Source organism: Phycodurus eques, chromosome 10 (genome assembly GCF_024500275.1).
Source record: "Phycodurus eques isolate BA_2022a chromosome 10, UOR_Pequ_1.1, whole genome shotgun sequence".
Taxonomy (NCBI): Eukaryota; Metazoa; Chordata; class Actinopteri; order Syngnathiformes; family Syngnathidae; genus Phycodurus; species Phycodurus eques.
This window is the reverse complement of record NC_084534.1, coordinates 9,394,773-9,408,393: the sequence shown is the minus strand read 5'-3', so window position 1 is coordinate 9,408,393 and position 13,621 is coordinate 9,394,773. Positions and strand designations below refer to the sequence as shown.

Genomic DNA, 13,621 nt, shown 5'->3' with positions numbered 1-13,621 from the left:
CTGCCCAGTAGAGAACGTGTTTGCACTGCTGCCTCACTGGGTTGGAATCTTGACCCTGGATTTATTTTTTTTAATAATGAGTACTGTATATTTTTGTGCTTGCAAGGCCAGCGCCTGTGTGTTTGCAGCGATGAATGTGAGTGTGAGCCTCAGGTACATGCCACCTCTTGCCATAAATCAGTTGGGATAGGCTGAACCTAAACCCTGAACTGTGTCTGCAAGAAAATGGATGGATGTCAGAGGTGATTGAGAATAGTCAGGAAACTAAATTAACTGAAGTAAAAGTACAAATGGGCCAGTTGATAGTGTTACTCCAGCAGGTTAATATAATGATTGTAGATCAGTGGTCCCCAACCACCGGTCCTCGGGCCATTTGGTGCCAGGCTGCACCCCCCGCACCCCCAACCACTAGGAAAGAGTGGGTGGACTGGGAAAGAGTGCACCCCACACCTTGTCCATGATTAACGTCTGATTGGGACACACCATCTACCCACCTCTTCCCCCTCCACCAACCCTTAGAAGATGAGCTTCCGAATCAGTTGGCACCGCCCGTACAACTGGCCAACAACCCCACCCGCCCAACCACCCCCGTCCTCTCCCTGTCGACAAACGGTTGCCGGTCTGCTGAACACATGTACTAGCATAAACCGGTCTGTACCACTGCTGTATATCACAGCTAATTACATGACATGAGAGTGTTGAATAATTTGTATACAACAATAAAGTTCCTCATCCCTGCTCTCACCTTGTCTGCTCGAACCAGGCGTATCTCACACAGTTGATACTTGTTGTCCAGCTCATTTTTCTTGGCCAGGCAGTCTTGGTACTTGGCCTGCAATGCCGCAATACCACTCTCCACAGCCGCTTGCATTTCTTTAGCAGCTTTCAAACTTCTCTGTGACTCATCATACTCCTCCTGTGCTGCCTGGAGAGCTTGCTGTTCAAATATATACAGTTTGCCTGTTAAGATGACACTCTTACAGTTGAATTATATTATGTAAAGTCACATCTAGACATCACGACTCAAACACAGATTCCATGTTTTACCCTTTTAGGCTCCACACCCTTGGCCACAAAGTGATAAAGGTGCATGGCTCGAACCCACTGACAAATTGAGGTACAGGCTTTGGAAACCTTGGCAATGGCAGCAGGTTGGAATTCTTCATTATCTATGTAGGGTTGCACCAAAGTAATCACTCTTTCCGGGATGTTTTCCTGCAGAAATATTAAATGGAGGAACTACTGTAGCAGTTTTTACAAAGTACAGTTAAAAGCAAAAGGCAAAAAAAAAGTGATGATTTGAGCTGATGATTGACAAGAAAGGTTAAATAAACTGTAACTGGTACAGCTAAAATTAGATAGCTAAAGTAGCCTTTGAATTGTCCTGATTTTAAAATAAAATATAAATAAAAGGGCGGCACGGTGACCGACTGCTTAGCACATCTGCCTCACAGTTCTGAGGACCGGGGTGCAAATTGTGGATTTTGCATGATCTCCCCGTGCCTGCGTGGGTTTTCTCCAAGTACTCCGGTTTCCTCCCACATCCCAAAAACATGCGTGGTAGGTTGATTGAAGACTCTAAATTGCCCTTAGGTGTGAATGTGTGCGCAAATGGTTGTTTGTTTATATGTGCCCTGTGATAGGCTGGTGGCCAGTTCAGGGTGTACACCGCCCCTCGTCCGAAGATAGCTGGGATAGGCTGCAGCAAGCCTGCGAGTGAGGATAAAGCGGTACAGAAAATGGATGGAAGATAAATAAGTCTTCGTTGCTCTCTTGACATGTTACCTTGCTACTCAACATCACAAACTGTCATTGTTCTATCCAATTTTAAAATTCATGCGGATATTGCTAAATCCGAATAAAGATTTAAACCATTAAACATATACAAATACAACACGTACAACAACTGTGGAAAGGTAAAAAACAATATGTTATGGTGCTAAATTTGTGGTATTTTTCGGCAATTTTATTAAAACATCAATGTTGAACACTTTCTCCCTGCTCCTGAAAAAAAGCAAGGAACAATATGGGTTCTTGCTCCAATCCCCCAAAATAATTTCTATAAGTACGAAGATCTACTGTTTACAAAGATGTGGTACATCAGTCATTTTGCAAGGACTACAATATAGACCATGGATGGGCAAACGTTTGTGCCCAAGGGCCATATTTGATTTTTAAAACGGACAGATGGGCTAGGTAGTTCATAGATATTTAAAAAAAAAAAACAAATTTAAAGTCAAAATCTGTATATCAAATAGGTTATTTTAATAATTCAACAATTAATTCTCAATTATTTAAATCTGCCTTACGTAGCGTCTGCTGTCACCTAAGATGGAATTCTGCATTACAGCTGTCGCTTTGATATGACGTAGGCCAGGTGCCCCTATCCATTCTCTGAACTGCTTATCCACACAAGGGTCGCGGGTGTGCTGGTGCCTATCCCAGCTGACTCTGGGCGAGACGAGGTGTGAACTGGTCACATACGAACAAACTACCATTCACAAATACAGTCAATGACTTGATAATGTAAAATGACCGCCAGTATGTGGATGTGTGGATTGTACTTCGCCCACCCCTGATATAAATGCTGAGACAACTATACAAGACAATTAGCTATAGGGAATTTAATACATATACACTACCTTATCATAGGCAAAAAGGCTATCAAGAAACTTGCCAGGATCCTGCAGCAATACTTTGCCAGGTTCCCAGTAGTCGTCAACCTTGGTTCCAGGTTTTTCTCCAGGCACCTTCTTAGGTTTGGCATCCTTCATAATGCACACAGCCTCAATTACCAGCTTCACGCCATGAGGAGGACGCTGCATGGCTCGCACCTATGGAGGCATTCCGGAAGTTAAAAAATGTTTTTGTTGTAGTTCAATGTATGAAGAAAGTTGAGCAGATCCAAGTCTCTGACCTCAGTGACATCATTCTTGTTGAGTGACTTAAGGCTGTTGGTTGCAGCTTCGAGGGCTGGAAGGGCCTCATCTAGATCCCTCTGCGCATCGCTGGCAATTTCCCCTGCTACACGGGCTTTCTCTGAAGCCTTTGCTTCTTCTTCTTGAACTGACTTCTGTGTCTCCTCTGCAATCACAGAGTCTTTCTGCCATTGTAAAACAGAAAGTTAATTTCGTTTGATTCACCACCCATTACTTGCAATGCATCTTAGACATCACATATTTACTTACTTTGATAGTTTCCATTGTGACCTCTGTTTCCCTTGCCGCCTCCTCCAAAAGTGGCCTCATCACCTCCTGCTCCTCTTGCATCTTACTCACATCCTCTGCTGTGCTTAGAAGCTACAGAATAAGAACACATATTCAGTCCCAAAAAACTGGTAGTAAGGAATATTTACATTCAATCAAACCTAATCCCTCCATTCCAAACATGACAGTGCAAAATGAACAAGCATCAGGTGTCATTTCTCTTCTTGTGGCCTTGCCTTGTCCAGACCAGTCCTCATGCGCTCACGCGCATGGCACAGCTCTTGCTTCTTCCGTCCAATGAGATTTGAGAAGATATTGAGCAGTTCCAAGTAGCTCTTAGGTGTCACGTAGTTTTGGCGAGAAAGCTCAGCAAGGAACTGTTCACACTTCTTGGCTACATTCTGGTGAATCTTCATGCACATAACTGTCTGGAAAAATACGAACTTATTAGTTAGTAGCTCCACACAAGGACCAAATATCCATGACCAATCTAGATATACTGTATTTCTATAATTTCCTCCCAAGATAAAGAAAACACAAATACTGTAGCCTCACCAGTCCATCCATGACCTCAGGGCTAGCTTCTAGCTCGGGCAGCTCATTAAGAAACGATGTGGCCACAGCTTGCAGAGCTTCATCTGGCCATGCACTGAACCAGTCTATGGTGCAACATGTTACCAGTGAAGGAAACTGCCTCAGTCTTGCACGAAACACTTCCCCGATAGGACTTTAAAGAACGACAGAAGAATGTGAGCAGGAATGATATTCAATTAAATCAACAAAGGAAGCAGACACACTACTTACTTACTCACTTTGAAAAGAAAAAAAAACACATGGAAGGAACTACTTACCTCATGCAGAGTACAGTGTGGATGTTAGTGCGGACTCTTTTAAGGTAAGCAGCCATAAGATTTGATTTCGTTGGCTGCTGGGCCAACTCTTGGACCACTGGCTTCATTGATGCTAGGATGCGCTCCTGCTCATCTGATGCATACAAATTGGGAACATCGCCAGAGTTCAAAATGCTGTTGATGTCTTCCAGGAATGACTCACTTTTAATCTGGTGAAGAAATAATCCAAATTATTTTCATTCTCGACCAATTTCTGAACAGTACTGTAATCAGTATGTACTATGTCACAGGTTAAACTTTCAACACACACACACACACGTACAGTGAAAAGGAAAAGAGACAAAACCTGTGTGTCCACGAAGAGGAAGGTGATCTGCTGGTTATGAATGCCAGCCTTCATCATGATGCTTTTAATGTCTTCCCGCCACTCTAACTGACCATAGTTCTTTGATAGCTCAATCTGGAAACACTTGTACTCTGATCTAAATGTAAAAAAAAAAAAAAATAGCATAACACATTTTAAGACCACAATGTAGAAGTTGTCGTAAATTAAAATGTGTTGTCTGCATAAATGTATCTATGATTTCTGAGAACTGCTGCTAAGATCTTTCAGATCTCAAGCACACAATGAGTTGTGCTTAATGTCTACATGCTCAAATAATGAGTGAATCCTAGAAAATAATTTTTGGGGGAATTCTTTTTTTTTTTTAAAGCAAGAAGCATGAGGAAAAAAGAACCTGAGATGTGCATAAAATGTAGGATTCTTACATATATGAGGCAAGCTTAGTGAGGGACTGTCGTCCACTGCCACCCACACCGAGCAGCAGGGCATTGCCCAGTGGCTGGCGCAGGACACGGCTGATTCGGCAAACATGCTGAATCGCATCCATAAAGAGCACGAGCTTCATCTTGGGTGTGCAGTTCTGGTTGTAGTCTTCCATGTACTCCACCATAACATCTTCCAGCTATAAATTATAATAGTGAAGTGGGAAACTTAACAAATGTTTCACTGCATGTTAATAAAACTCCGCACATTTGATATGGCAGCAATTAGTTGTCTCTGGTCACCTTTTCCTTGTCATCTATGAAAGTGTAGACTTTGTGCAGCGCGCCGGGAACCATAAAATCCCCATATAAAACAGGCTGGCATGGCACGACCACGTCAAAGTCACAGCCAAACTCCTGAATAAATTCCTTCAGGAGGGAGCTGAACCACTCCCTGTCTTCCGCGCACACCAAGCGGTCCTGGAAAACCCGGCAGTTTTCGTGGTACCACAGCTGAAGCAGCATCTCTTTGCTCTAAGAACAAGCAAAATAATGCAATTAACACCTGATGCTTGTCCATTCTACTCAAACATTGTCAGGTTGTTGTGTTAGTCATATAATTACTGTTAAAAAATGTTGATATGATTTGTTCATTGAATAGCAGGTAAATTTCAATATAGAACATGCGGTGTGATCTACTGAAGTAATTCTCAACTGGTATGTCGGGACCCATAGTGGGTCACTGCCCCGTTATGGTTGGGTCTCAGCCAGAAGTAGTAAAAAAAAAATTGAAATAAATAAAAAATTTAAAAAAAACTGACATACAATGTTTTGGAGTTATGTGGATTAACTGGTTTTCAGTGAGGTGAAAGAATACGAGGTCATACAGCAGCGCAAGAAGACATGCGCATGTTTTTCATGCAAATATTTAATGTCATTATGACTTTATAAGGCTGCACTGTGGGCGAGGGGTGAGCACATACATCTCATAGTTCTCGAGCTTGGGGGTTCAAATCTGGCTCTGGCCTCCCCATGCTTGCATGGGTTTTCTCCGGTTACTCCGGGTTCGTCCCATATTCAAAAACATGCATGTTTGGTTCATTGAAGACTCTAAATTGCCCATAGGTGTTGTTTTGGCAAATCTTTTTCTGGCAGAATAAGTAAGGACGCGATCTTGTCTGTGGGTTTTTATTACAAGAAAGAAAGAAAGAAATCTTTGCAAAGAGAGGAAAAGGTAGAAATCGTCACGTTGTTACCCCTTACTGAAGCGCAAGCAAATAACCACCTTCGTTATACAGAAGAGAGAGAGACAGAGAAGAGAAAAAAAAAAAAAAAAAAAAAAAAAGAAATACACGCCTCTCATTCCTACAACATTCTTACATAATTAGCTTCGTCCAGCTGGACTCAAACTTATCTTTATGGGAATGGGTGCATGAAGAGGATGAGAAAGGAAGAGAAAAACAGGGAGCTGTCTAAACAATCAAGGTCACACGAGTACTGTGCTGACTAGGAGCCATGGAACAATAAAACATATAAAGTTTATATAAAACTAACATAACTAATATTTGGTATATTTGAAACATAAATTTTCCAACTCAGTGTGAATGGTTGTGATTGGCTGACAACCAGTTAAGGGTGTACCCAGCTCTCGCCCAAAGTCAGGATTGGCTCCAGCTAGCCCACCACCTTAATGAGGATAAGCGGTATAGAAAATCTATTAAAAGTGAATTAGCATAGGTTAGTGACGATAAAGTACTGTAAAATTCAGATTATGTCACCAATAACTGAGGGGAGCAGTGCAGTGACATATGATATAACCTAAGTGAGCTTAAAATACTCTTTTTAAATGGTGATTCCATTTATTAAGGGGAAGAAAAAAAAGTAGTCAGTTACCTGGCCCTGTGTGAAAAAGTAATTAACCCCTTTGTTAATCATGAATAAACTAATCACAATTTTGGGTTAATATTCACTGATCATACCCAAGCCTGATTACCTCTATACCTGTTCAATCAAGAAATCACTTAAACAGAATCTGTCTGACAAAATCAAGTCAGACAAAAGATCTAAAAAACCTGCAACAAAATGACACGATCCAAATAAAACAGTTGAGATATAAAGTGGCGGCACGGTGGACGACTGATTAGCACATCTGCCTCACAGTTCTGAGGGCTGGGGTTCAAATCCTGGTCCCGCCTGTGTGGAGTTTGCATGTTCTCCCCATGTCTGTGTGGGTTTTCTCCAGGCACTCCGGTTTCCTCCCACATCCCACAAATATGCATGGTAGGTTGATTGAAGACTCTAAATTGCCCGTAGGTGTGAATGTGAATGTGAGTGCGAATGGTTGTTTGTTTCTATGTGCCCTGCGCTTGGCTGGCGACCAGTTCAGGGTGTACCCCGCGCCTCTCGCCTGCAGATAGCTGGGATAGGCTCCAGCACGCCAGTGACCCTTGTGAGGATAAGCGGTGCAAACAACGGATGAATGGATGGATGAGATATAAAGTAATTGTCTGTAAAGTCTGTAAAGGGTTACAAAGTCGTTTCGAAAGGTTTAGTATTCCAGCGAATCATAGGGAAAGCCATTAATCACACATGAGAAAACATGAACAGTGGTGAAACTTCCCAGGAGTGGCCGGCCTACAAAGATTACCCCAAGAGAACAGCAATGACTCATCCAGGAGGCCAGAAAGGAACTCAGGACAACTTCTAAACAACTGCAGGCCTCCCTTGCATCAGTTAAGGTCAGTAATCATAACACAATAAGAAAGAAGAGACTGGGCAAAAATGGCATCCACGGCGAAAAACAATGCTGACTGAAAAGAACATCAAGGCGTGTCTTATTTTTGCAAAAAAAAAAAAAAAAAAAAAAATGAATGATTCCCAAGGCTTTTGGGAGAATATTAGAATGACTGACAAGATGAAAGTGGAACTTTTTGGAAGGTGTGTGTCTCGTTACATCTGGTATAAGTGTAGCACAGCATTTCATAAAAAGAACATACCAACAGTCAGACATGGGCAGTGGTAGTGTGATGGTCTTGGACTGTGATTGATGGAACCATGAATTGTGCTCTTTAATAGAAAATCCTGAAGGAGAATATTCAGCCATCAGTTTGTGACCTCAAACTGAAGCGCACTTGGGTTCTACAGCAGGGTAATGATCCAAAACACACCAGCAAGTCAGCTTCTGAATGGCTTAAAAAACAAAATGAAGGTTTTGGAGTGGCGTAGTCAAAGTCTAGACTTGAATCCGATTGAAATGCAGTGGCATGACCTTAAAAAGGTCATTCATGCTTGAAAACCCTCCATTTTTGCTGAATTTAAACAATTCTGCAAGGGAGAGTGGGCCAAAATATCTCCGCAGAGATGTGAAAGACTCATTGCCACTTATAGAAAACGCTTGATTTCAGTTGTTGCTGCTGAGGATGGCCCTACCAGTTATTAGGTTTAGGGGGGTATTACTTTTTCATAACTTTTTTTTTTTGTCCTCAATACTGGTAAATGAAATCACCATTTAGCAACAGCATTTTAAGTTCACCTGGGTTATATTGGTCTGACATTTATATTTGTTTGATGAGCTCAAACATTAAAGTGGGGAAACTGCAAAAATATAAGAATTTGAGAAGGGGCAATACATTTTCAAGGCACTGTACACACATGCATATATACACGCATATATAAATACACACACACGCAGATATACAGTAGTAACTACTACTGTGCATTGGGTGTTTGTCAGTAATACCTCTATCATGGATGTCTCAGCCATGAGGATACCTTGGAAGACCTTGGAAAGGTCTCTGAGGTTGAATGTGTAGTGAGACTTTGTAGGAGTTGGGAGAAGCTGAGTGCAAATAGTAGCGTACACACGGATAGTGGCAATGACGATTGCATTGTTCAGTGGCACAATTTCTGGCACTGATCCTGATGAGAAAAAAATGACAGAAAAAGGTGAAATTCAAGGTCTAATCTTTTTCAGTGGGGGACTTAAAAGCTTTCAATACTCTTACACAATTTTCTCAACTTTTGTGGTATTTAAATGTGATGACAGCTGCAATACTAGTTAAGTATGAAAAACATTCAGCATCATTGACTTACTGCCTGGATTCTTTTTACTCATGTTTCCATCTAAAGAGAACATACATATAATTAGAAACTACTTGATCTTGTTCACGAGTTCAGAAGTACAAACAAGGTACTGTGGAAAAGTCCTGGGCTTGGCCACTGTGAGCTTTGGTGTTTTAATGACCTTTTTCAAAGAGGTCAAAATGACAGTAAAATAGTAAACAGTAGGACAGCTACAGTGAGCAGGATTATGTAAAAATTGCATTTTATTTTATTTATTTTTTTAAATAAACTTTGTAGCAGGCTGACACACATTCAAGGAAGAACCCATTAAATGTTCATTTGAGTTTCCTTTGAGTATTTTTTTCTTTGTTTTTGCTAAAAAGACAAATTTAATATCGCCGAGGACTTCGACACTGTACTGTATGTATTGTCAACAATTGCAACTCTATATTCACAACTGTGTGGGACCACTGACTCACTCATCCAGCTGCCTAAAATGGTAGAGAAAATCTTTTTCATGCTGGCATCCTCCAGTTCAGTGAAGGATAGAAAACTGAAGTGTCGTGTGAAGCGCGGTGTGATGGGGTTGCGGCCTCCACCTGGAGGTCCCATGGCACAGGCGAAATTGATATCCACTATTTGCTTGAAAGCCCCTATGGTGGAGGCGCAAAATAAAAGATGGAAAAGGATGAAGACAATTGGCAATTGACATATCACAACTTAATGAAAACTTAAAATTAAAGTTTTGAGTAGCGCTAAGAATGTGAAGTGGACAAAAACGCACTCAAGAGAAGTCTTTCAACAATAACAATCCAAATGTGGTAGGATCTACTAACCAATCTGCTTCCTGTCATACCAGCCAGTGTGGTCCACCCACTGCCGCAGCAGTTCAATTGGCGGCTGGGCGCCATAGGTCTCCAACAATGGCATGTTGAGGTCATCAATGAAGAAAATGAAGTACTTGCCTTTAGGAGGCGCAAACACACCTTTCCGCCTAACACACAACAATCAGATGGGTTTTCAAGTTAAATAAGAAGTGAACAACTTATCTGTTATTAAAGCATACCTTTTGTCCAGCTTGCTGTCTATAAAATCTTGAGTCTGGTTGGCTGAGGTGCGTGCTGAAAACATGAGGAAGTGCGTGACGTATTGCGGATGCATGTTCTTTAGCAGCTTGTCAGACAAGGCGAGAGTCTTTCCTGTCCCGGTGGGTCCGATACAAAGCAACTGGTTCATAAATAGACAAAGTTGGGCAGTATAGTCTAGTAAAAGCATTGTAAATGTAAATGTTGAGGTAAATGTTGGAGGCTACTTTTTTGATCATCTTTTTGAAGCATTCATAGACATGGATTCACTTACAGGCTTCATATTGGTCAAAAGCATATCCATGAGGAAAGTCATTCTCACGGTGTCAGCAGTTGGCACTATGATGTCAGAGTAACTTGTATCTGGGGTGATTACAACACTCTTTGCATCATTCACCCAGTTGACCCACTGCACCTGTTAGATATAAAGTAGATAATAAATGGTTCAACAGCTAGAAATGACTGAAAGTCTCCAATCTTTCTATTCTGTACAAACCATTTACCTTTCTGTCCTTTTTATCTTCCTCTTCTTCATTCCAGCAACTTACGCCTGCATCATCAAGCCTGTAGTCATATACCAGGCCTTCTTCTGGGAAACATAAATTAATCTGAAGGCAAAATACATTCACATTATTTCCAAATACATTTATTAACACCATCAATCTGCTAAACATTTGATCACTGTTGCAAAAACAGAGCTGTAATGTGACCTTTTCTTCTGACATCTTGTTTCTGAGCCAGGCACTAAAGCGCTGGCCACTGGGTGCATCGCCTGTGGCACCGACACTCCAAACCAGGGAGAAAATGAACCACGGCTCAATCAGCTCCTTGATACGGTCTAGTTTATTTCGGGGTGGTGGCTTTTCTTCCTGTGAGACAAGCAAGGATTTGTGATTGGTGTGTAGTTACACAAAGCACATTGCAGAACAAGAAAATAAAAGAAAGGTATTGTGAGGATACAGATTTTTGTAGAGCTAAAAGGCAAAATGCCATACATTACAAAACCTTTGGCATTAATATATACCAAAATAGTCTCATCTGTAGTGACATGCCAAAAATATCAAATAAATATCGAACATTGATTTGTATGACTATATTTTTTAACTATTATTGAGAATTAATCATGCAAAGCTGAACTTTGGAGGTTGATAAAATATTGAGGTAATATTGGGAAAATAATTTTTAGAGGGCAAATTCCTGCCTAATTTCTACATGAAAAATAATTTTCATTGTTTCTTGACTGACTGATTGTTATGTAATATTCTAGTTTCTAGAGATGGTGAATTTGGGGTTTTCGTTTGCTGTGAGCTATAATCATCAAAATTATACATGTAAAAAAAAAATCATGAAATATTTCACTGTGAGTGGGTGCAGTGTATCTCTATAATAGGAGTTATTTTTTTTTCAATTGAACTACCTAACTAAATGAAGCATTTTTTAATTTAGTGAGTACCTGTAACTCCAGATACAAACCTCACTAAAGTTGAATGGACTGAAAAAGCAGTCCATAAGTTTTAGAAGACTACAGGTCAGATTGCTGTCCAGTGATGTGATGACCTCCTTTACTGATATGCGAATAAAATTGATAGAGTCCTGTATAGACATAAAGAAGAAAGGTAGCACATACTGTACATAATGAACATGCCTTGGAGCCTCTTGCTGTTGTGTTTTTTTTTACACTCTCACCTGTAGGAACTGCTCAAACAAGGAAGTGAGCTCTTCTTTGAACGGTCTCATTATTTTGGGGACCAGCCGGATCCAACACTCTGTAAAGGGGACGAGCCCCAAAATACTGGGCTCCAGGTAGATCATGCCACAGCGAGACACTGTAGCTGGTGATGCCACTGCCAAGTCCTGCACCTCAAACATCATGGTCATGCACTGAAAAGAGTAAAATGACTGTGTCATTCATCTAAAGTGTACTCTTACATTAGTTTAATTGAAAATTGTGGTTTCCAGTTCAAACATGTTTTGTTCACTTTGACTGAAACCAAACTTCACTCCCCTCAAACCAAATTAACAGCATTAGTTTTACTTAAAAAGCATGTTCACTAGTTTTTGGTGTCACATGACCATGTGGCCTCGCACCAGGTTGATCGTTGCTTGTGGGTAAATGTGTTTTTTGTGCTCATAGTTAATGGTAGGACTGATGATTACTTTACAGATTAGTTTTTATATTTTGGAAGGAAACAGAACGAAATCAAGAACAGACAAAAGTAATGACGAATAAAGGAAGGAAAAATAAGGATAATTAGGTAGGTCAGAAAGGAATGGAGAAGGAAAATTAGAACGGGATGAATGACAGAAAGCATAGGAAACCGGAGCGGAACAATTGGCGATTGGTTAGCACGTCTGCCTCACAGTGCTAGGTTTGGAAAGCAAGACGGACCGTAATGAGGAAGAAAGAGAAGGGAGGAGGAAAAAGTAGGTCAGAAGGGAAAAGGGAATTAAGGAAAGGAAAAAGGACAAAAGTGGAAAAAGAAGGAATGAAAGGAATACTAATCAAAATAGTCTATGGCCTATATAATAAATCATATTTTAACATTGTGTGAATGTAAATGTTGACTAAGGCAAAAGCAATACACATCAAATCAGAATTTAAGGTTTGAACTCGATCATAAATATAATCTGAGGCAAACTAATACATTTATTTGTAACAAATTGGGGTATTTTTTTATGTTGGGCCCAAATTATCTTTTTTTTTTCCAGTGTGGTCTGCAGGAGGAAATGGGACTTTTGTGTGTACACTGTAAGGCAAAGATCATAGGCAGAATGAAAACTCAAGAACTGTTTTACCATACCTCAGTGAGCTTGATGATTTCTCCAGAGCTAAGGCAAAGTTTTTTGTTGTCATCCAGCACAGTGTTCATGTTTTCAATCCAGACAGCATCTACTGGACCATCAAACATGTACCACTTTATATCATTGTCCATCACTGCAGTACCCATCCGGATTAAAGACGAGAGAATGCCATCTGTCCTATAATGGTTGGCGTGAAGTGTCATTTCTCATGTCTTGTCATTTGTAGGTGAGGTCAAGCACAGTGCAACTTACCACTCATGCGTGAGCAAGTCATACTCTCCGTAAAGCTGTCCCATAGTGATCGACTTGGGGTTAAGCACATATGTCTGAACTGCCTCATACAGATCACCGCTGACAGAGGGCTGGCCTTTTAGAGCTGTTATCGCCGCACCAAGAACCTCATAACACTAAAACGTGACATAATCATTACATACTTGACTCCACACAGAATCAGTGCACAGAAACACAGCGCACATAATGACTCACCTTGGTTTTACCTGAACCAGACGGTCCCACTAACATCAGACCGTGTCTGACCACAGTGGTCTCATACAATTGAATACACTTACCAATGTATTCTGCAATCACAGATGACAACTGTCAACAGACTCCAGGAGAGAAGACAACATCTAAATAAGCCAGATAAACTCACCATCCACATCTTTGAGGTTCATCTTTGTGCATATATTACGCATAGATTCCTCAAGCGTGCCATAGTCGATTGGCTCCTGTTTTGTCTTTGGGAAAAGGTCAGACACGATGCCGTTGAAGAGTTTCAGGTCATCTCGTAAAAATTTTGGCACGTTGACATCTTTGATGGCCCTCAGGCAGATCAATTCCTGCGAGTTGG

General features: G+C 40.9%; 1 protein-coding gene across 1 annotated transcript in view; it reads right to left on the bottom strand.

Annotated features, from left to right (window-relative positions):
* dnah1 (dynein, axonemal, heavy chain 1) overlaps nt 1-13,621 on the bottom strand; it is a 41,770-nt gene that overhangs the window by 11,628 nt on the left and 16,521 nt on the right. The window contains exons 34-58 of the mRNA XM_061688806.1: nt 13,424-13,610; nt 13,258-13,349; nt 13,024-13,178; nt 12,771-12,948; nt 11,656-11,850; nt 11,443-11,562; nt 10,680-10,838; nt 10,473-10,577; nt 10,244-10,384; nt 9,951-10,111; nt 9,721-9,878; nt 9,364-9,537; nt 8,915-8,944; nt 8,562-8,740; nt 5,126-5,356; nt 4,826-5,022; nt 4,404-4,539; nt 4,058-4,266; nt 3,762-3,933; nt 3,443-3,634; nt 3,189-3,299; nt 2,918-3,103; nt 2,643-2,834; nt 1,048-1,215; nt 746-937 (exon numbers count right to left, since the gene is read on the bottom strand). Coding sequence (XP_061544790.1) covers nt 746-937; nt 1,048-1,215; nt 2,643-2,834; nt 2,918-3,103; nt 3,189-3,299; nt 3,443-3,634; nt 3,762-3,933; nt 4,058-4,266; nt 4,404-4,539; nt 4,826-5,022; nt 5,126-5,356; nt 8,562-8,740; nt 8,915-8,944; nt 9,364-9,537; nt 9,721-9,878; nt 9,951-10,111; nt 10,244-10,384; nt 10,473-10,577; nt 10,680-10,838; nt 11,443-11,562; nt 11,656-11,850; nt 12,771-12,948; nt 13,024-13,178; nt 13,258-13,349; nt 13,424-13,610 — 4,020 coding nt within the window. The remainder of the gene's footprint in view (nt 1-745; nt 938-1,047; nt 1,216-2,642; nt 2,835-2,917; nt 3,104-3,188; nt 3,300-3,442; nt 3,635-3,761; nt 3,934-4,057; nt 4,267-4,403; nt 4,540-4,825; nt 5,023-5,125; nt 5,357-8,561; nt 8,741-8,914; nt 8,945-9,363; nt 9,538-9,720; nt 9,879-9,950; nt 10,112-10,243; nt 10,385-10,472; nt 10,578-10,679; nt 10,839-11,442; nt 11,563-11,655; nt 11,851-12,770; nt 12,949-13,023; nt 13,179-13,257; nt 13,350-13,423; nt 13,611-13,621) is intronic.